General features: G+C 37.6%; 1 protein-coding gene across 2 annotated transcripts; it reads right to left on the bottom strand.

Moving 5' to 3' along the window:
- Nucleotides 1–2,333: 2,333 nt before the first annotated feature.
- On the bottom strand, nt 2,334–14,881 carry LOC125275783 (CMP-N-acetylneuraminate-beta-galactosamide-alpha-2,3-sialyltransferase 1-like). 2 transcript variants are annotated; one of them, XM_048203060.1, is made up of 7 exons: nt 14,631–14,881; nt 10,023–10,333; nt 9,550–9,743; nt 8,266–8,445; nt 5,754–5,799; nt 5,462–5,581; nt 2,334–3,170 (listed from the first exon to the last, which is right to left on the bottom strand). In XM_048203060.1, the coding sequence occupies exons 2-7, from the start codon at nt 10,290–10,292 to the stop codon at nt 3,003–3,005; spliced, it is 978 nt and encodes a 325-aa protein (XP_048059017.1). In that variant the 5' UTR covers nt 10,293–10,333; nt 14,631–14,881; the 3' UTR covers nt 2,334–3,002. The 2 variants fall into 2 exon arrangements, with proteins under 2 accessions (XP_048059017.1, XP_048059016.1); XM_048203059.1 differs by having other exon boundaries at nt 14,635–14,878.
- Nucleotides 14,882–22,661: the final 7,780 nt, after the last annotated feature.

Raw genomic sequence — 22,661 nt, 5'->3', positions numbered from 1 at the left:
TTTAAGTTGCTAAACTATTTTACTAATTCGTCAGAGCAGCACGGACAACACATTTCTGTGCAGGTGTTTGTCCATACTATACAGTATGTGTGTACGTTTGAAAGAGAGAGAGAGAGAGCGGGGAGAGTATGCGCTTTCAGGATACAAAAAAAATATTTTGTGGCAAAAACCATGATAATAATTTGTCGTTTTTATCCTATTGTTACTATATTTATTTGCTTGGTCGGTGTCATTGTGGGTTTTGTTTCTTTTGTGGTTGTAGGCTGTAAGGACCTATTGAAATATCTGAAATCATTTGGCGAAGTGATATGGAACTGCAATGCGGTCAAGACCTGCTAGAACTACTTTAGCCGTGAACGTTCGTCAACCAATCAGATTTGAGAATTCAGTAACCCCGTAGAATAAATCAAAAGAAAGAACAGAGCCACTGCTTTTAAACAAACAAACAAAAAACAGTTTTATTCTAGCTTTCAACATTTGAATGTTGGTAAGTTTCGTGAAAAAACAACAACAATTCTGATGTCGTCTATACCATTCTCAATGCTAGGACTCCTTCTACTAGAAAGCTGTATGCTCTTACTTGCCATATTTTCTCATTGTGGTGAGAGCAACAGCATCTTAACACAGCTGACGTTCTACAAGAGTGTCTTTCAGCTGGACCAATCCCCGCTACCCTTAAGGTATGTGGCCGCTATTTCAGCTTGCCACAACCAGATTGAGGGGTCTTCAATGGGGAAACATGTCCTGGTGTCCGTTTCTTGCATTGTGCCAGATGGATTAAGCCTATCTACAGACTGCGGGTTTCTTCATGGGATCCTTCAATTGTATCGGAAGGGTTGTCAGATGCTCCTTTCGAACCCTTAGAGTAGTGTTGTCAAAAGTACCGGTACTTCGGTACCAAGTCGGTACTGAAATTTTGAAAATGTGACGATACCAGCATTCTGTAGTACCGGTAGTACCGAGAATCCGGGTATATTCGGTACCCACTGATAGGGCTGTGCCAGTATTTACTTGAATATGACACGAGTGAAGCACAAAGCTTTGTTTACAGAAGAAATAGTAGGTTAGAAATTAAATGTGACAACGCAGCCATGGAAACATTTTGGTTAATGCCGAATAAGAGAGGTGCGTGAGTCCATACATTTAAGCTTCGTATTCTGTTTTCCGAATCGCGATCTGGTCACCTGATTAGCAGAGAATTTAACAATATTCCATTAGTTATTCCACTGAACATGGAATCTGTTTCTTTTCCCAAATCTTCACTCACGCAGGGATTATAACGTTTCTTTCGTTCGCATTTAGGCCTATTATAGGCTATTCGCATTATTTACTGTGGTAAAGTAGAAAGAACACCGTAGGACAGAAACCTTTGTGCTTGCACGTCAGTTTCTATTTAACAGAGTATGTGCTTGTTATTAGACTTTATAAGGCGCGTCAAGTTTATTTGTATATATCGCGTTTCACACACCAGTGATTTTTACTTTCGTTTTCTCTGGCAGCGCTAAATCAAACATAGCCAATGTCTTGCCCCTGCGGAGGATAAAACACGCTCTTCAGACCTTTTACAACAAGTGTCAGTTGTTTGTAACATCAGGAGATAACGAAGATATTATTAAAGAGAAATGGTCTCTTTCCTGCTCGTGTCCCACATCCCTCTCAAAGCGCAAAGCGGCTATATCAAAGTAATAACGGTACGCGTCTTTGTGTAGTGTGTTGTTTCTCTGACGGAATAGCTAAAATAAACACGCACGTCTGTTACCCCTGTTGAAAAAACCAGCATATGCTAGTAAAGTAGGTTTTGAAGCTGGTATGCTGGTTTGAGCTGGTCCAGGACCAGTTTAGGACTAGTATGGACCAGCAGGACCAGTTTAGGACCAGCATTTGACCAGCATACAGCTTCAAAACCTACCTTACCAGCATATGCTGGTTTTTTCAACAGTACACAATGGATGTTTGAGCATTTAATTTTTTTTTTATTCACACACAAACAGACACACTGCAAATCATATTTAATGTTTTTAAAATAGGCTATATAAAATAGTAAAATAGTTCCAATAGATTTTACTGTGGTACCGAAATTGGTACCGAGAACCGTAAAATTTTCATGGTATCGGTAGCGACTACTGGAATTTTGGTACCGTGACAACACTACCTTAGAGTGCTTATTGCCATTACTTCTCTAAAACAGGTAGGGGACATGCAGGCTCTGTTATTTGCCCCTGGACTGGCCAAAGTGATACTGTACCTGAGTCAATCCCAGGGTGAGTCCTTCCTGTATTTACAGGTTTGTTCACTATTTGTACTGAAGTATGAAGTAGGAAAAGCACAACATCTCAAGAAAAACAAAATTTTTATTTCAAATTGCGAGTGAATTACACAGAAAGTAAGTAAAGAACACTCCTTTTATAATCACTCAAGGTATCAGTCAGTTCAGTATGATAATATAGTAGTGCTAACAAATCAGGTGTTGGTGCTGCCATCTGTAAAACTTAGTGGCACCGGGGCTACTGCCCTCAAATGTTAGTCTGGAGCCCTGCTACTCCAGGTTAATATTCAGAAAAAAACCCACAACACATTTGTGAGTCAGTTTCCCAGAAAAGTCTGTGGTGTTCGAACATCCTGACTGGCTAAACAAAAGAAAATGGGTCACACTTTATATTTAGTGTCTTTAACTGTACTTACACACACACACACAAATAAAAAATAAATATAATTAATGCATTATTTTTTTAAATATAGCTACAATGAAAAAACATTATGTACACCATAATTAATTTAAATGTTAGTACATAGTAAAGGCACCCAATATAAAGCAGGACCGAAAAATCAATCCGCTAATGCCACAGTTTCAGTTGATGCTGATAGTGGAGCTCAGCTTCAGAAAAGTTGATCTCTTGCACCTCTCAAGATGAATATGACCTTAAAGTCTCTGCCGCACAAATCGGCAAAATTCAATAATCGCAATGTGCAGTACAACGGTAGAGTTTCTCCAAGAACCTGCTTCATGTCCAACCCCTGTACAACAAAATCTTCTTTTCCTGTTGGAGCCGACTGATTGTTTTATTTTCAAAGTCTCCAGCATGAGAATCATTTTCAAATGGAGTCAAAGTTTCATCAAAATAATGATGCCAGTTTCCGTCATTTGTAGCTCCAAACCCAAAAACATTCACCTGTAAGAGAAACAGTTATCAGTGTGTTAATAGTTTCTCTTTCATTGTAAAGAAAAGTTTTATTATTCATAAAAAAATTTTTGTCAATAAATTGTAAAAATAAAACACTCTTTTTTTCTAATTTTAATATGTAATTCATTGTCTTTTTTCTATTTTATTGAATAGATTTTTTATTGAATTTTTTTCTATTTTATTTTTTCTATTTTTATTCCAATAATATGGAAGTCAGTTTTATTGTTTACTTTAAAAAGTAATTGTAATTTTAAATATCTTACAATGTGACAATGTTCACATAATAGCAAATCTATGACTCATACTTTTCTTTTTAAATCGCAAAATGCAATTTTAAATCTCAAAATTATAAAAATGTGAATTTATTTTAAAACTTTATATCACCGTTTTACTTTCAGGCAGATACAGATTACCCATCGGTGCACATACAATGCTAACCACTATACCAGGGGTCATCAACTATATTTGTCCAAGGGCCAGAATTTTTCTCTGCAGACACTGTAAGGGCCAGATACTCATAATATAAAATAAAATTCGAATTGTATCCTAATATGTTATTATTTGATATACTAATTCTAATTCCAAATGTGTTTTATTTTTTACATATTACCTGTACTGCAGCAAGCCACCAGGGGGCGATAGCGATATTTTAGGCTTCATATTTGTGAGGCTGTCAAGCTGTCCATCACTGTCACGCAATTGTGCGGTAATCCCAGGCAAGGAAAATTTTGACATTTGTGAAAAAATGAGCACGTGAAACAATAAAAGATGTTCAATGAGAGAACGCGTTTATCGTCATTCTTGACTGAAGGCAGGCTATGGCACAAGCTACTTTTCAGAAGGGTTTTTTTCCCGTTAGATTTAAAAATAAACAAATATGGAACGGACCCGAATATTCAAATATTCGTTCGGTGGGTTGGTATTCCATTTGAAAATTTGACATTCGAATATTTTTTTATTTTTATTTTTTGCACACCTGGGATCCCCGCGAAACGATTCTCATTCCCCCTTGAATAAGGCCGGCGACACACTGGCTGCGTGAGCGTCTCAGCTGCGTGGCGTGTCCGTTTTTATTTCGGCTCCCATATTTAACAGGTTGGAGTTTGCACACTGAGACACGCGTCTCAGGCGCGCTCGAGCCACGCGGAAAACGCGTGCATGCTAGAAATAGAACCGACGCGTGTTCCAGCAACGGGAGTGTTCAGAACAGCGGAGTTTGTATGGACCGAAGTGCATGTCTGAGCTTGTGTTTTGTTGCTTTGACACTGTGGAAAATACAATAATAGAAACAAAATGTATTAGCATTTTTACCCGTTATTATCAATCTAAATTAATCTCGTTTTTAATTTAACTTAATTTCGTTTTTCTTTATTTAAATTTCATTTTTCTTTATTTAAATTTCGTTTTTTCTTTATTTAAATTTTGTTTTTGTTTATATAAATTTCGTTTTTTCTTTATTTAAATTTCGTTTTTTCTTTATTTAAATTTCGTTTTTCTTTATTTAAATCTACCCTTACTGTGCCAATTTGTTAGTCAGAAAAATATTAGACTACCTTAAAAGTATTGCTTAATTTAACAGACCTGTGTGTGTGCGTTTTATATCACTAGTGCAGTGTCCGTTCTCGGAGCATAAGCCCTGACCGCGTGAGGTGCGCCGCTTCCCGCTCGCGCTGTTCTGACTGTAGTTTACTAAAAGTTTATTAATTCTGAATGTGTCGCGTCTCGCGTGTCCATCTTGCACCAAATGCGACACTGCACTGCCTTGTGAAGTCGATTGGATGAACGGTTCTCGAAATAATAAAAATGCAAACGGACATACAGACACAGATTCCTGCCTTTATTAGAGAGAAAAATATGTTCAGCCCCTCTCTCCGAAGAGTCGATGTTCATTACTACCGAAGCTTCGAAGCTCAAAAAATGGTATTCGGACCAGCCCTAAACTTTTTTCCTCTTACAAGGCTATTCCTGAATTCAGTATTATTCTGGGGGCCGGATGGAAATCTCTGGCGGGCCGGATTTGGCCCGCGGGCCGCCAGTTGACGTTGCGTGCACTATACTATGGTTCAGTGCTTCAAGTTTTAATGCTAACACTTCCCTGAATGGCTCATTGCTTTGGTATGAATAGCCTGCACCAGACTCTTTTCATGAGAAGATCCACAACCAAATATTTACTATAATCCTGGTGATCTAACCTGATTCTTTTAGATCCTTGTATAAACTGACACTCCCTCAAAAGCAACAGCAATGCCACACCATTTGAGACAGAATGGCAGTTTTACCTCATCACAGATGTGAAGAGCGAATATCAGCGTTAAGAATCCAGTAGATGGATATCTGCCGTGACCTTCTGCCCAGTTATCATGTACATATCTCATGAATTCAGGGTGGAGGATCATCACCTAAAAACAATGACAGAAATAAAACAGGACACTTATGAAACATGCATTTATGATATGTTGTTTTGAATCTGCAATAGATTTCATTCAGGTAATGCTAATAAAATCCATTTAAATCAAACAGTTGTCATTTTGATTGATCGGTTGATTTCATGAGAAGGTCTGTGTTATTCACCTTGTCCTTATTTGCTTTGATTGTTGATGGAACTTCTGTGTATGTTCTGAGTAAACAAATACATTTTGATCAGAATTCAGATTTTAAAAAAATCATTTAAACCTGAAATATCAGTGTTGTTAGTTTTAATAAATGCTAAGGACTGAAATTACTGTACAAAATGTATTTAAGTATTGCTTTTTAGGTAAAGAAAACCAGTGATGGGAATAACGGCGTTATAAATAAACGGCGTTACTAACGCCTTTACTTTTTTCAGTAACGAGTAATCAAACGAATTACTTTTTCTCCCGTTACAACGCCGTTACCGTTACTGACAAAAAAAATGCCGCGTTACTATAATTGAGCTCACTGAAGCGGTTTTCATCCGAGTAGGCTCTCTCTCAGCCATAGGTCCTGCAAAGTTTTTTTCTCTGGTGTGTGCTGCGGTAAGTCATACACACATATAATTTTAAACTGATAATAATGCACGATGCGCTGTGTGTGTGTGTGTCTGTCAGAGCATGCGTGCGAAGCGCGAGCTCAAACCAGAATACCCTTTTTGATGCTTGATCGAAAATATGTGAAATTAGTTTTTTTCTAGTCGACTAGTAGTTGTTCATTTAAGCTATTAGTTGACTAATCACATTTATATTAATTTAATTTCTTAAATACTGGAGAGAATAAACCATAATAAGGAGCGTTTACATAGGCTATATAGCACTCAATGGCACGCATAATTGCCATAAAGAACTGGCAAAAGTAATGATTATGAGTGTGACAAAAACAGTAAGGAGACATTTTAATTGTTTATTAATAAAGTAATGTTTTCTGAATCAGTGTCGGCTGCAAAGATGAAGTTGACATTGCTGATTCTCATTGCTGATCATCTGCTCATATGGACGCGCCTAGAGAGATGACGCACATTTCATTCGGATTAGGCTACATAATCAGAGTAGCCTCTTTCTTTTCGTTTTTAATAATTTCATTTTCGTTAAAGTAGATATTTCAAACATTCTATAGATATATTTCTCATGTCTGCAAGGCAAGCAGCCTCTGAGTTTCGGTTCATTTAAGACGCGCTCCAGTTCACGCGCCAGTGATCGCGCCCGCGCCTCCATGTCATGATTTTATTGTCTGCTATATTTGCTTGTTATATATTAAATCAAAGCAATTGGTAGATGAAACATTGATTAAAATTAAGATACAATTTTTACAAAACGAAATTTACTTTAAAGAAAGGCTTTCTACAAAGCAAAACTTAATGAAGTGGTAAAAATCTTATCTGACCCACTCCATGTCTCCCGATATATTTGTGATATCTTATGATGCATCTTACTCATGCTGTTCACTAACTTTTCATAATCGAATAAATGGATTTAAAACATCATATAGGACTATTTAAACATAAATATGAAACTACGTTTTCTTTAATGGCTACCAACACAGTACAGAGAAATTTCATGTCGTGAGCAAGAGCGGATCATGAGTCAGGAGTCGCATCAAGAATAATTTATTCTTAGACTTATATGTAATATTGGGGGCATTCAATTTATTTGGCATATTTTTATTTTATTTTTTTTAAGTAACGCAATAGTTATTTTCCCTGGTAATTAGTTACTTTTATAATGATGTAACTCAGTTACTAACTCCGTTACTATTTGTGAGAAGTAACTAGTAACTATAACTAATTACTTTTTTAAAGCAATGTGACCAACACTGAAGAAAACATTGTTTTAATTAAAGGAACTATTGCTGAATTGTTTGTATTTGATTGTACTGTTAGCGTATAAAAAGGTCAGATAGTTCAATACAACATAACTCTAAAAGATTCTTAAAACTTAAAATAAGTTTTTTTGTTTGTTTTTGGGGTTTTTTTTGGGGGGGGGGGACAATGTCAAAGACAATGTCTTATGACATTAAAATTAGAGCAGACCAAAAACAGGAATGGAGTGGTACTATACTGACATTTTATACTGACAATATAGGTCAGTTTAGTGTGGTCTACATGTCAAGACACACCGAATGAGCCAATAAGCATGTCCAGATGTGTTATTGAACCAAAGAACCAGTTCAAAATGAATAAATCAAAAAGAACCGAACGAGCCGAGGATAACCGTGGAAAATTTTGACAGAATCGGCTCATTTGGTTCTTTTTGAATCGGACGTGACCAAATAGTTTGCAGAATTTGGAAGAGCATACTAACATACTACTGTTTCTGCCATAGAAAGATATGGTAAAAGTAGTATAAGTAGTAGGCATATACTAGTATGCGGTTTCAAATTCAGCTGACCTTCAACTCTGCTTGTAGGTTAGATTTGTTCATTTCAAAGCCATTCTTTGGCTATGAGCGTACGTGCCTTCCTGAAGTGCCCTTCAATGGTACAAAATCTGTGACTGTTGCACAGATCTGAAAGAAATTCAATGACGTCAAAGCTGTAATGTGATAGGTTATCAAGGCCCATGTGATTCAAATTGGCCGTTACGGTCCCTGGTATCTCTTAAACATAAGAAAGTCTATGGTTTAATTCTTACTGTGTTATGTCCTTAGTGGTGAAAGCACTGAAAAGCCACTGCATGTCCAGAATCTTAAAGGGAAAAAGCACCAGATGGGTGGAGTTGTCCAAGTCCATGGCGCTCTCAGGATACATAATCCGGTGAGTGGTTTTAGATCCTACATCCTTCTCATAATCTTTTGTTGGGCCTTTATTTATTCTGAGAGAAAAACACACAGGAGATTGAGGTGATATTCTAATGAAAAGCCTTTAAATAACATCTTATTCATCTCTGGAATCACCTGATCAAATCTGATCTCAGACATATGACTACAGCCTCTGTCATTAAAGGCACATCTGTTCTATCGATTCTGGTGGTTGAAAGTTTCATTATTCACTCTTAGCAATAAAGGTTTCAAAAGGGGTTTTTGTACACGCTTAAAAATTAAAGGGTTAGTTCACCCAAAAATGAAAATTCTGTCATTAATTACTCACCCTTATGTCTTTTCAAACCTGTAAGACTTTTGTTCATCTTCGGAACACAAATGAAGATCTATATGATTAAATCTGAAAGCTTTCTGTCCCTCCATAGACAGCTACGCAATTGAAACTTTGACGCTCCAAAAAGTTCATAAAGAGACTAATCCAAATGAATTGAGTGGTTTATTCCAAATTTTCTGAAGAGACACAGTCGCTTTATATGACGAACAGATTGAATTTAGGCTTATATTCACATATGAAGCATGTTTGCTTGACGGATGCAAGAACCAATGAGGTTCATTCTTGTGCGTTACACAGCATGTTTGAGCTTCCGCAAGAGGTTTGTTCTCGCACATCAATCAGGTTCGGTTGAGCTTCTGTTTATGTTTGTTGATCAATGTTTAAATGTGAATTAAATCTGATCACTGTATAAAGTGATAGAGTCTCTGCCGAAAATTTGTACTTCATATAGAGCGTGAGTAATTAATAGAGCGTGAGTAATTAATGAGAGAAATTTTCATTGTTGGGTGAACTAACCCTTTGAGGTTCTTAAATGCCATCTATGGTGGTTCCATGAAGAACCTTTAACATCCATAGAACATTTTCATTGGACTAAAGGTTCTTTATAGTTGAAAAGCATTGTTTAGATTATTAAAATGTCCTTAACAATAAAAAAAAAAAAAAAAAAGTTAAAAAAAACCTTTCAATTATCAGTTCTTAAATTTTTTTTTTCTGAAAAACATTTTAATAATCTGAAGAACCTTTAATAAGGATGTTAAAGATTCTTTATGGAACCATCAATGCCAATAAAGAACCTTCAGTCTGACATAATCTAATGTACTACCTTATGACAAAGTCATGGAAATCTATGAGAGGCCCATAGTGAGATCCCAGGAGGTTCCCAGAGTTTCCCACCACCGCACAGGTTCTGCAGCGATCTGGACCAGCATCTGAGTAGTGTTCTTCATCGGGGAAGAGAGAAAACAGCTGGTCCACCACATCTGTGTAGTTGCTGACATTTGGTACATCTTGAAGCTCCTGTATGACATTATTTGATTAGTTAGGACTATATTATTCACACTTGTAAAAGAGTGTACTATTTTGAGAGGTTTGCATGCCTTATGTTTAAGAGGCTTTGTGAATGAAGAATATAGATCGGGGCTTGTTGTCACAAGGTCTGTGTCTCCGGTCCAATTACACATATGCTTGTATCATGAGCTCGTTTCCTCTAGAAGTGATTCTATATGTTGGTGTCAAACACTGGGGGTAATACTACTAAGAAAATGTTGCATATTATGTTGAAGCAAACGCTCTTACCTTCCACCACCTGGAGACGTTTGCATGTAAAACACTGTTGTTGCTGTTGAGCAGAAGTGGAACGGTGGGTTTATAACGGTCACTGAACCATCTACTATTTCCTTGGTCTGTCACACAGTTCCCGCATGCGCACGGAGCTCGCTCTGAGACTAAACCGTGAGAACTGTCCATCAAAACCATTGATGAGTTTTGAAAGTACAGGAATGACAGGATGGCTGAGGAGCCCAGGAGCGCGGTGATGTAGCGGTGATGTTTCAGTCGCACAGCCATCAGTGATGTTTGAGGTTTTGTCACTTCAAACAGAAATAGACCTACAGAGGAAAAGAGAGTGGGTTATATTGAGTAATAAAAGAATCGTATACAAGCTGGATGCCGGTTGTTTGCAATCATGTGGTTCTGGTGACGCGCAAAATTAATGTGGAGGGCAAGCAGTGAAAATTAGAATGGAAGAGATGGAGATTTTGGAATTTGGCTGTTCCTTGACGCGATCGCGGACAGCAACGCAAAGTTGAATCTGCGCTAATTTGATAATATTTAATATTTTGTAGGTTTATGTAGCCAGTGAGAATCGATGAAATTATTGATTGTATTTTGAGAAAAAGATGATTTTCAGATTTTTAAATCGATAAATTGCGATTTTGAATAAAAATGTTAGCAAACGTTACAATTACACACTGAGAGAAGATAATGATCAGACCATATGATGGTGCGCCTGATTAACCACTCTTGTGTGTGTGACGCTCTATGAATGTAGAACACATTGCTAGTCTTTAATGCATTATTGTGTTGAAAAAACGAGACGCGGGCAGTGGAATAGGAAAAAACAAAGTTATTAAATGTGAGTTTAACTTTTATTTAACTTGACCGCCGTATTTTCAGAATGCCATTTCATGGGTGAGGCGCTGCAAAAGACGCAAGACATGAGTGCAACAGCCAAACACATCCGCCAAACATAACAACAATAGGAAAAATAGAGCAATGGAATGAAAAAACCTGTAAAGAACTACTACTGTATGTTTGATATTTCATGTTTGCATGATGTTGACAAGCTGAAACATGCTGTTCTTTTCTTTTCATTTTTTCTTTTCTGTTTTTACAAACCATTTGCTGTTAATAAAAGCCTATTACTGGTGATATTTATTGTTATTTTTGGCCAAGAAATATTTAGCCTTTTTCTTATTTTATATTATTTCTGAGTATATAGGATACACTATATTGCCAAAAGTTTTGGGATGCCTGCCTTTACGTGCACATGAACTTTAATGACATCCCATTCTTAATCCGTAGGGTTTAATATAGAGTTGGCCCACCCTTTGCAGCTATAACAGCCTCAACTCTTCTGGGAAGGCTTTCCACAAGGTTTAGGAGTGTATTTATGAGAATTTTTGACCATTCTTCTCAAAGCGCATTTGTGAGGTCAGGCAGCGATGTTGGAGAGAAGGCCTGGCTCACAGTCTCCGCTCTAATTCATCCCAAAGGTGTTCTGTTGGGTTGAGGTCAGGACTCTGTGCAGGCCAGTCAAGTTCCTCTACACCAAACTCACACATCCATGTCTTTATGGACTTTGCTTTGTGCACTTGTGCGCAGTCATGTTGGAACAGGAAGGGGCCATCCCCAAACTATTCCAAATAGTTGGGAGCATCAAATTGTCCAAATTGTCTTGGTATGCTGAAGCTTTAAGAGTTCCTCTCACTGGAACTAAGGGGCCAAGACCAACCCCTGAAAAACAACCCCACACCATAATCCTCCCTCCACCAAACTTTACAACTTGGCACAATGCAGTCAGGCAAGCACCGTTCTCCTGGCAACCGCCAAACCCAGACTCCTCCATCTGATTGCCAGACAGAGAACACGTCTCCACTGCTCTAGAGTCCAGTGGCGGCGTGCTTTACACCACTGCATCCGACGCTTTGCATTGCACTTGGTGATGTAAGGCTCGGATGCAACTGCTCGAACATGGAAACCCATTCCATGAAGCTCTCTATGCACTCTTCTTGAGCTAATCTGAAGGCCACACAAAGTTTGGAGGTCTGTAGCTATTGACTCTACAGAAAGTTGGCGACTTCTGCTCACTGTGTGCCTCAGCATTCGCTGACCCCGCTCTGTGATTTTACGTGGTCTACCGCTTGGTGGCTGAGTTGCTGTTGTTCCCAATTGCTTCCACTTTGTTCTGATACCACTAACATTTGACCGTGGAATATTTAGTAGTGAATTCACTGAACTCCTGAGAACAACCCATTCTTTCACAAATGTTTGTAGAAGCAGTCTGAATGCCTAGGTGCTTGATACACCTTTAGCAGTGGAAGTGATTGGAACACCTTCAATGATTTAGAGCGGCGTTCCAATACTTTTGGCAATATAGTGTATGTTTAAGATAAGTTTGTACAATATTTACCTTCATATTTTCTGCAAAGATATTTAACAAGTAAGTCATTTGTTTTAAATGCACACCACGACGATCACTTCAAGTGTGTGCTCTTGGAATACAACTTTTTTTTTTTTTCAAAAAGAGAATGTTACTTGAATCATATTGTAGTTATGTTTTTAAGTTGACTAGTTAAATAAAAAAAATAAAAAAAATTGAGATTTTATTTCTTTGTCATATTGCCCAGCCCTAATAGCAAATATAATATTGTAAATATTCACATTGCACAGCCTCTCATACCGTATTGCTAAATCCAAGAAGGATGTGAAGGAGTGGATTCTGGAATCCACTGCCGCTTCAATATATATCTTTTAAGTTATTAATCAACATTTATCTTTCTGTTAAATTATTTGAATGACTTTTTCAACGTATATCAAAGCATTTCTTTTCCTTTTCAAACACTAGAAAATAATTTTGAATATTGTCTGTACCTCTCACTGAGAGAAAATAACATGTTATCGTTATGTTTTGGGAAAGTTTCCTGCTCAGAGCAGAGCTCAGATCAACTTCAACCTTGACAAAGCTGCGAATCATGTGTATCTGTGTATGTGCGCTAAGTGTTCTGTGCAGGTCCTTTGTACTGGTGGACAACTGGCACTCTGCTAAAGACCAGCAGACACCATGTCATGACCCCAAAATGACAACCGGTACCTAAATCCAGAGTCCCCTCGTCAGCATCCTGACGAATGGCGATATGCTTCTGACTATCTGTCTATACCAAATTTGTCTATTTTTCTTAGCCAATTAGAATCATTCAACCTGAAGTAATGACATAGTTAGTTGACTCTGTTAGAGTATAATTATTGTGGAAATGTGAATGTACGCAGAGCGGCCTATGAACTCCTTGTAAGACTTGAAGCTGGCCTCTGCTGATGAAACTGCAAACTATTCTTCATTAAATGTTTCTTCAATTTATTAATTTTTTAAACTTTGACTCCAGGTCTTTATTCAACATATCTGGTTTCAAGGGTCCTAAACTGTTTATCCCCTACAGATGTGATGTATTCTTCAGATTCTACATATAAATTACAGCAATAAATTAAATAACAGAATAAAAAATTTGGGGGAAAAAGTAGCCTAATTGTGACTTTTTATCCCACAATTCGGAATATTTTTTCTCTCAATTGTGAAGTTATATCTCGCAATTCCCTTAAAAAAAATGTATAGGTGTATTTCAAGTTCATTTTAATAAGTATACTTAATTAAATATTACATGATATAATAATATCAATGTACTAGTAGCATACTTGTAAGTGTACTATCTCAATACTACTAGGGACTAAATTAATAAAAGTATACTTTAAGTGAAACAGTGGTAAACTTTGACAACCAGTTTACAACTACGTTTTTTGTTGCAACCGCAACTATACTACAAGTGAGCTTAGCTATACTGATAATTTACTACTGATAGTTAAATAACTGTAGCACATTTTTTAGTTTATGAAAGTACACTTTGAAGTATACTATCAGTAAACTAGTTTAGTAGATACTGCAAGTATACTTGTAAGTTTTAAGTGAACTTAACATCATATTTATAGACCTGGTTTCACAGACGGGGCTTAGATTAAGCCAATTAGGATATTTAAGAAGCTTTTATAAACATGAAAAACATTACCGGTGTGCACCTTGAGACAAAACAATGGAAGTGACATATTTTAAAATATGTTAGTGCAAGTTGCCTTCAGTTAAAACAGCTCAAACATGCATTTTAGTCTGGCACCTTGTATGTGAAACTGGGTAATAGTTTAATAGATTTGCACTTTAAGTGTAGTACTAAGTATAGATCAAAAGATTGAGTGTAATAGATCCACTAGAGGAGGGCTTGAAGAACCCAAGTGTGGTTTATTTACATGGTGGTTACAGGGATGATACTAGACAAAGACATTATTGTGGCTGCTGTAGGATTGCGGGGCACCTCATCCGCAAAACCCGCAGTAAAAGATGAGCCAACCAGAAAAAGTGCATAATCCATATACTTAGCTAAAGAGCCAGGAAAATTGCTCTCAGGCATCATCAGGTAACTTAAAAAGTCATTAAGTCCATTTTGAAAGATACCTTTGAGAGCATCATTAAAGCCCACATGACATATTGCAAAAGTCCGCCACATAATCCTCAATATCATTTGAAACTCACTCATGCATAATTTACTCATAAACTTTTGACCAGAATAAAAACTGACTTACCTACTTTTTTGTTAATGTATTCCACAGACTCCTCAACGTGGTGCTTTGTCAAATCTTGGTTTATTAGATGTAGTCATGCGCGTGGTAAGACTCTGCTGATGGGGTGTGTGGAGTACACCTAATGGAAACTGTGTTTTATTTAGGTGTCATTGGATGGGTGGAGCTTGTGAGTGACTCCATTCCCCCGGTAACACTGGTTAATCCACCTACTGCTCTCATGGGTTTTGATTACGGCATATGACATGACTCAATTTTGTGAAAATCTAGAGGAAACTTCCTGATCAGAAATGAGTTACTGTTGCATTGACGGCCAGTCAGACTACCAGATCAAAGCAGCTTCATCAGATCAGATAAGCCTATTTTTAAAGGCATCAATGAGGAAAAAACTATTTGTTCCATGAATGCACAAGTTAAAAGGCCAGCCACCATCAGCATTTTTGATAATTATCAAAAGAATATTTGGTTAGTTAAACATTAGTTAATTTATTAACTAACATGAACTAACCATGAGCAATACATTTGTTACTGTATTTACTAATCTTTGTTAATGTTAGTTCATGAAACTAAAGTTGTTTGTTGTTTGTTCATGTTAGTTCACAGTGCATTAACTAATGTTAATAAGATTTTAATAATGTATTAGTAAATGTTGAAATTAACATTAACAAATATTAATAAATGCTGTAGAAGTGCAGTTCATTATTAATTCATGTTAACTAATGTAGTTAACTAATGTTAACTAATGAACCTTACTGTAAAGTGTTACCGAATATTTTGTTGTATGAATATCTGAACATGCAATATATCAAAGGAAAGAACAGAGCCTCTGCTTTTATTTATTTATTTATTTATTTATTTATTTATTTTTTAACAACGTTTTGTTCTAGATCCATGCATTCTGTTTTATATCAACACTTGAATCTGGATAAGTTTAATAAAAAAAGCAACATTTTGAACAAAAAGCTGAGAAAATCGTATTTTGCATAAGCAATGCTTTTATCGCTTGTTTCTGCTCCTTTTTCACTGTGTTTTGATCCGGAGACTTTGTACTCTTTCAGAAGATGCGTAATAGTGCCCCCTACCATATAACCAAAGCCAATGGTAGGCAAGCCTGCAGTGGGTATCTGCAGATTGGATTAATGGGCGTACCGAAAGGTAGGAGAGTGGAGAAAGGTCTTTATCATTGGTCGCGAAAACTGTCTGTCAGGGTGTGAGGTAGGGTTAGGGGTTAGTTTCTGTTGTAGCAATTCACCTTTTGGCAAGCCCAGACCTTTAGCCAAAAAACCATGTAGGGCTTGCTGCATCCTGCAGTGGACATCCAACCCCGCCCAAATCCAAGTGTGACATCAGAAGCCACGCCCATGCCCAATACATCACCTTGTGACTTCTCATCCCTGTTTTGCCCGGAAACCCGATTTGTTGCATGTAGGTTTCTGATTGGCATAAGTGTAGGTGTTAAGTGTGTTCACAGTCCCTTTAAGACAAGTTATTTCACTCGGCGGCCATCTTTGAAACGCCTCTCGGGCATGCAAGTACACCTCCTATCTTTTTGAATGGGGAAACATCAAATTCTCCAAAGCTGCTCACCAAGCTTTCCATTAAATTTCATATTTGTAATCACCAATGAAATCTAACAACTGTCTCATAAATTTTGTTTCTAAATGCTCGAATCATGACAACAACAACAAAAAAAAAAACGGTATTTTTTCAGGCTGGATCAAGCCAATGTGCATGTGCAATCTTAAGCGCGCGTGTCTTTTGTTTAATTTCGGAGGAGCCCATCTGTTTCTATAGGATCCGGAGCTTCTAACAGCCGCTGCAGTGACACAATGACTTTACCAATCTGAGATTGGCTCTTATTTAGGAGGCAGGACTAATTCCGCCATATTGCGCATTGCACTTTCTCCCATTCAAAACAATAGGAGTGACGCATCTTGTGTTATTCTATGTTTCAGGTGTAAGGGTAGGTTTTAGGTGGGCCTTCAGTGAGGTCTCTCATAAAAAGACAAATATAAGAAGTAAATGATAAAGAATTAGGTGTGAAGGTTAAGTATTTTCAATGCTCAAAGTTAATGAGGAAGCTTGATTTTTTTTTTCCTCAAACCACTTTTACCAGAAATCCCACCCTGCAGTTAATTTAATTGGTTAAGATTACAGTGACACTGATTTAGGGGATCAGTGTTTTGTGTAGGCAATTAGTACTGACATGACCAATAAAATCCTAAATCCCACAACACACCAAGTCGGGCAGTTTTTGTTCGTCGGCCGACTGAGTTTTCTCAGTGTGTTCCGCACCGTTGGCTGAAGTTGGTCCTCGTCGGCTTTTTTTCAGCCGATTCAATTGAATCGGCGTCAGAGCTCATTGGTCAGTCGGGTCATCTGATCATTCTTATTGGCTGTTCAGCTACTGCCACCTGCTGGTACTGAAAGGCATTTCTTCTTATGCAAGCGCAGAACGGACGTGCTACTTGGCTGTCAGGTGTCGAGCGTCGGTTTGGTGTGTCAGGGCAACTTTGGACACAGATGCTGTAACACACTCACTTACACAAATTTGAGAATCGGAATATCAGATAGTTGATGACAGGGTAGGCAGGTTTGTGAATATTTTGAATAAAAAAGGAGAAACTAAATAAAAGCATGACGCGTTGCCATGGAAACAGTAAGGGGAAACGTTCTAAAATAACAGTCGTGTAAAAAAACTCAGCTAGAATATTAATTTATATATAATCAATTATAATGCAAAGTGATAATATAATTGCACTTTTATTTTCTCTATTTGAATGTTTTTAATGCTGTTATTTGATGTTATGTTTTTAAAATGTGATGTTAATATGTTAATATATTTCAACAGTTAAACTTAAAGGGGCTCTATGTAGGAATGACACCCAGTGTTCAAAATAGGTACTGCAGTCCAAATTCAAAATATTGTTTGGCCCGCCCCCTCATTCAAAGACGCGGGTTGCCAGCTTTTACAGCATATCGTCGCTGCCCGATGAAACTCACGTATGTCCAAAACGGTTACTTTTCAGGAAGTGAAAAAAACACTGTATTTCAAAAGCAGTTGAATGTAGCGTTGTCATATACGCGTTGTCGATACGCGTTCTTCCGATCATTAATTAGAATGGCCAAGTCGCGTTTCATATTGACAGATGAATACGCTCAGTTTATTAAATAGCCTACGTCTTAGTTTTATTAAATACGCTTAGTTTATTTAATATTGTGGCGACCAGGGCGGGCGAGAGCCGTGAGGGAACGACGCGAGGCCGGTGACGCAAGTGATAACGAGCATCACCTGGGAAGCGCACCGGCCTTGAGTCTCTCACGGAGGAGCTCCGGGAGCATAAAAGGAGGAGCGACGACCATGGAGGACGAGAGAGGACCAGGCCTGGACTTTACGTTATGTTTTATTATGTTTGTGTGGCCTGCAGACGTCCGCGAGGGTCTGCCGGCATTACTTTCGTTTTGTTCTTTGTTTATTTTGAATTAAAGTTTTGTTGAACGTTCGCCGGTTCCCGCCTCCTTCTTCCCACATCTACGAACTGTGTTACATATATTAATTATAAATTTATTAAATGTCTCTTGCAAACTATGAAGGGACAATGAGTCAATACACTGACATGGTAATGCTAGACAGATGCTTTGTTTGCACAGTCCTACCGTAATTTTGTCACTCCTAGACATACGTCAGGGGGGAAACGTTTACCTCGATAAAGGAAAGTCATTGTCTCACCAGGCTATGTTTATTTGGCAATGTAATCTCACAGTGTTATTCGGCTATCCAGTGCTGAGCTTCGATGAAACTTCACGAGACCGGCGAGATGCTTCCACAGGGCGGGAGATACGCGGCGTGATTGACAGCTTTGACACCAAATGGATATACGTGAAAATCAGATGACATGATTTCACAACTTTTCATTGGCCATTTAGATATGCGAAGCATACAGTATACGGAAATGAACCTGGACATTCAATCCGTCAAAAAATCTCAAAATCGGCAAAATGGACATACGTGGTTTTCATCGGACAGCGACGATATGGTTGCCAGCAACAATAGGGAGCGCAATTGACAATAAAAGCTGAGGAGACTTAAACACTGTAAGCTGATGAGTTGATTTATCTGTTTTGATATGCTGTTGTTCATAGAGATATTTAGCTGGATTCAGAGGCTTTTTAGTAGAGATGCACCGATTGTAATTTTCTTGGCTAATTCCGATTTTTTGTTAGTGTGATCGGCCGATACAGATTTTTTGCCGATTCAGATTTTCTTTCTAAGAACTATAAATGATAACATATACAAACAAAAAACTACTTTTTTTCAATGCAGAGTTTTATTTTCATTAAAAAAAAAAACAAAAAAAAAACAACAAAAAAAAAACAAGTAAAAGTCACTAATAAAATATAAACAGCTCAAATAAATGCAATAGAATAAAGAGAGCTATGAAACTAAGTTTTTCGGGTTAACTGGGTTTTTATTCAGGTAAGAAATACTACAGAAATTAAAGTAATCAAAATGTAAATTAACACATTGTGTTATTTTGCATTGGTTACCTTAATTTATGTAGTCTTTATTGTAAATAATTCTTACCATTAAAGTTATAAAATGCATTCAGTCAAGAGCAGAAAGTGATTTTCTTTGTCTTTTGTTCTTTGATTAACATGACAGACAGCAGCAGGAATATTGGACTGCTGTCCCTTTAAGAGTTTATGAACGGTGTTCAACGGACCCAATATTGTCACACACAACATGGGTTCACTTTCTTAGATATTTAACGATTAAAAACTGACAGTGTTTATCTGTGTACTAAGATTGCCTGTGCAGCTGGTTTTGACATACTTTTGTATGTATTTGACAGTTTAAGCGCAGGAAGGCTTTTATTTTGGTACTTGTGACTCTGTTTGACTCGACTTCTGTCTCTGAGACTGAGCATGGCTTGTTCGCTTCACTTATATAGATCAGTAGTGCGCGCGCTTTTGGTGTGAGCGCGAAACCTGCGGGAATGACTAAAATTATGCGCAATACAAGCACTACTTAACCGGAGCGAATGAGAAGAGAGAGAGAGAGAGAGAGAGAGAGAGAGAGAGAGAGAGAGAGAGAGAGAGAGAGAGAGGAGGCGCCCGCGCGGGTGTGTCACTTCACCGTGACAGAGAAGAGAGCGGGAACGCGCAGCTGACGTTATTGCCTGATTATCTGATCGAGTTTGTTTGCTGGTTTCCATGGTTGCAATACGCGGTGTTTTCCGCCAACTGGCAACCTGTAATGTCGAAATACTATTGGATAAACTGGCAGCACGAGGTTTCGCACACCAAAACAAAGACACGGAACGCACATTTTTCAAAGCAGAATATCTGGCTGTAGCATTGTTTTTCTGAGAAACAAGTAGGTGAACTTCTTTTATTTTTTCTAAATATCTGCAAACATATTGGGGTGTTATGATTTATTAAAGTAAAAATCTTACATAGAGCCCCTTTAAAGCCTAGTTTATTATCATTTTGTTAGGGCGATTGGGGACAGGTGGGGCTCGGAACCCTTCCCCACCTCCAAAGTGGGGAATGGCAGAAAAAGTTTGAGAAACACTGGGTTAGGGATTTGTTTCTGTTGAACCATTTACATTGTCCCAGATCACCAACTAGAGCAGGGGTGTCAAACTCAGTTCCTGGAGGGCTGCAGCCCTGCAGAGTTTAGTTCCAACCCTGCTCCAAACACACATACCTGTAGTTTTCTAATAGGCCTGAAGGACTTGATTAGCTGAATCAGGTGCATTTAATGAGGTTTGAAGCTAAACTCAGCAGGGCTGTGGCCTTCCAGGAACTGAGTTTGACACCTGTGATTTAAAGCATCTGTTGACACTATCAGATGTTGGGTGAACGTGATTTCACCTAGTACAACTTGTTCTTATTAACAACTTTGTTTACCTTGAATCAACTTTCCAGTCAACCTCTCAGATTTGAGAGACAAGTTTAGTTTATGTCAAGTTTAGGCTTACAACCAGGATTAGGTGCTTCTACATCAGTGTTATTCACCTATTATTTCCCTCTGATTTTAGGAAAAAAATTATGGGTAGGGTTAGGTTTATGGGTATAAATAGGACTAAATTTTCAGACAAGAATGTTGTTCCAGGATCAACAAAATATGTTGTGTATGTCTTACTTGTCAAAATCACGGTGACTGTAGAAGTTGCATGGGCTCATATATTAGTCTGGAGGCTCTTCTCATGTCAAACATATTCTAAATGTCACCATGGGAACCTGCCAGTGTTCATGGTTTTGACCAACAAATATTGCAATTATTAAATTGTGTTAAAAATATAATTTTTTAAAATGTCAAATTAATGAAATGAAACCTTTAATACATACTTGACTCTTGTCTTAACACAGTATTAGTGTGGTTCTATTGTGTTTACTTGTTTTCCAAACAGTTATTGCAAAAATTTTACTTTGGGGGATACAAATTATTTTATGTTTTTGAACAATACACTTGTGCAATTTGACTTTTGACTCAAAACCTTTTAGTTACTGAGATACCCAGGTGAAAAAAAAGTATACTTGAATGCACTAAAAAAATACTTAAATACAAGCAAGTTCATTTGTAGTACATTCTTATTTTTTGTGCTAAATAAAATTGTAAAAGTTACACACTATAAATACACTAATTAAAAGTATATTTCTACTTCAGTAGTACTTCAGTGCATTTAAAGGAGTATACTAAATAGTTAAATTGATTTTTTTTGTGAATTGAAATAAAGTATACTACCACAAAGATATGCAGTTTTATTAGTTTATTTCTTAAAAGTGTGCTTTGAATGCTTTAACAATTAGTTCAATCTAACTAGACTTTTATATAGCAACCCTTAGTTTAAATTAAATTGATTTTATTAAAAGTACATTTTCCCAACTGTGGTAGCATACTTAAGTACACTTAATATAAGTGCAATAATTAGCAGTAATACTTAAACTGATTTTAAGTGCAGTCAGATAAAGTAAACCTCTTCTTCCTCGTTCCTGTTCTGGATTTCCTGTTGGACTCGTGTCAGAGGACTGAGGCGCTACCAAGAAATACTTTGCCATCTGCATCAGTGTGTCGTGAGGTGGATGAAGGGAGGACTCAAATTGCGGTGAACAAAAATAATAAGTTTATTCAGGATGAAACCTGACATACACAAATGAAACAGTCAAAGTAACAGGTGGCAGTTTGAGGAAACTGGTGGCTCTCGTGGTATCTGCGCACACACAGCAGACAGTAGCAGGAGAGACCACTGAAAAAGCAGGAGAGCAGATGACCCAGCAGAAGACGAGTACGAGCCCAGCAAGAGAAAATGACTTGCATGAAAACTCCTCGTCTAAGGGTCCTGAACACAAAAACAAATGAGCGAGACATGTAACATCCACGCGACATGAAGTGATCAACTGACAACAAGGGGAGACACAGCTGGGCATATAAAGGGTAGAGGGAACGAGCGACAGGTGTGGGAGATCAGCTCGTGATTAAGCACCCTAGCACTGATTGCTACAATCACAAGCTGCAGAAAAATGACAGGACAAGACAAACAACAGGAAGAGCCAGTGTCACACCCTGAATAGTGACACCGTGATGTCTGATCCTGGCTATCTTTCCTGCTGCTGTTTTTCTTAATAATCTGATATTTGCTGCATTCGCTCTAATCCTCCTTATTTCGCGTGACAGTACTATTTAAAGACACTATTAACATGCAGTTAAGTATATCATATAAAGGGAATATTAAAGGATTAGTTCACTTTCAAATGAAAATTAACCCAAGCTTTACTCACCCTCAAGCCATTCTAGATGTATATGACTTTCTTTTTTCTGATGAACACAATTGGAGAAATAAATAAATATCCTGCCGCATCCGAGATTTATAATGGCAGTAAGCGTTACCAAACGAGTATGAGCTGAAGAAAGTGCTTCCATCAACATCCATCCATCATAAACGTACTCCACACGGCTCCAGGGGGTTAATAAAGGCCTTCTGAAGTGAAGCGATGCGTTTGTGTAAAAAAAAAAACAGACCGCCTTCT

This window comes from Megalobrama amblycephala, linkage group LG9 (assembly GCF_018812025.1).
Source record: "Megalobrama amblycephala isolate DHTTF-2021 linkage group LG9, ASM1881202v1, whole genome shotgun sequence".
NCBI lineage: Eukaryota > Metazoa > Chordata > Actinopteri > Cypriniformes > Xenocyprididae > Megalobrama > Megalobrama amblycephala.
Note: the sequence above shows the minus strand (reverse complement) of the source record. Positions and strands in the feature narration are given on the sequence as shown.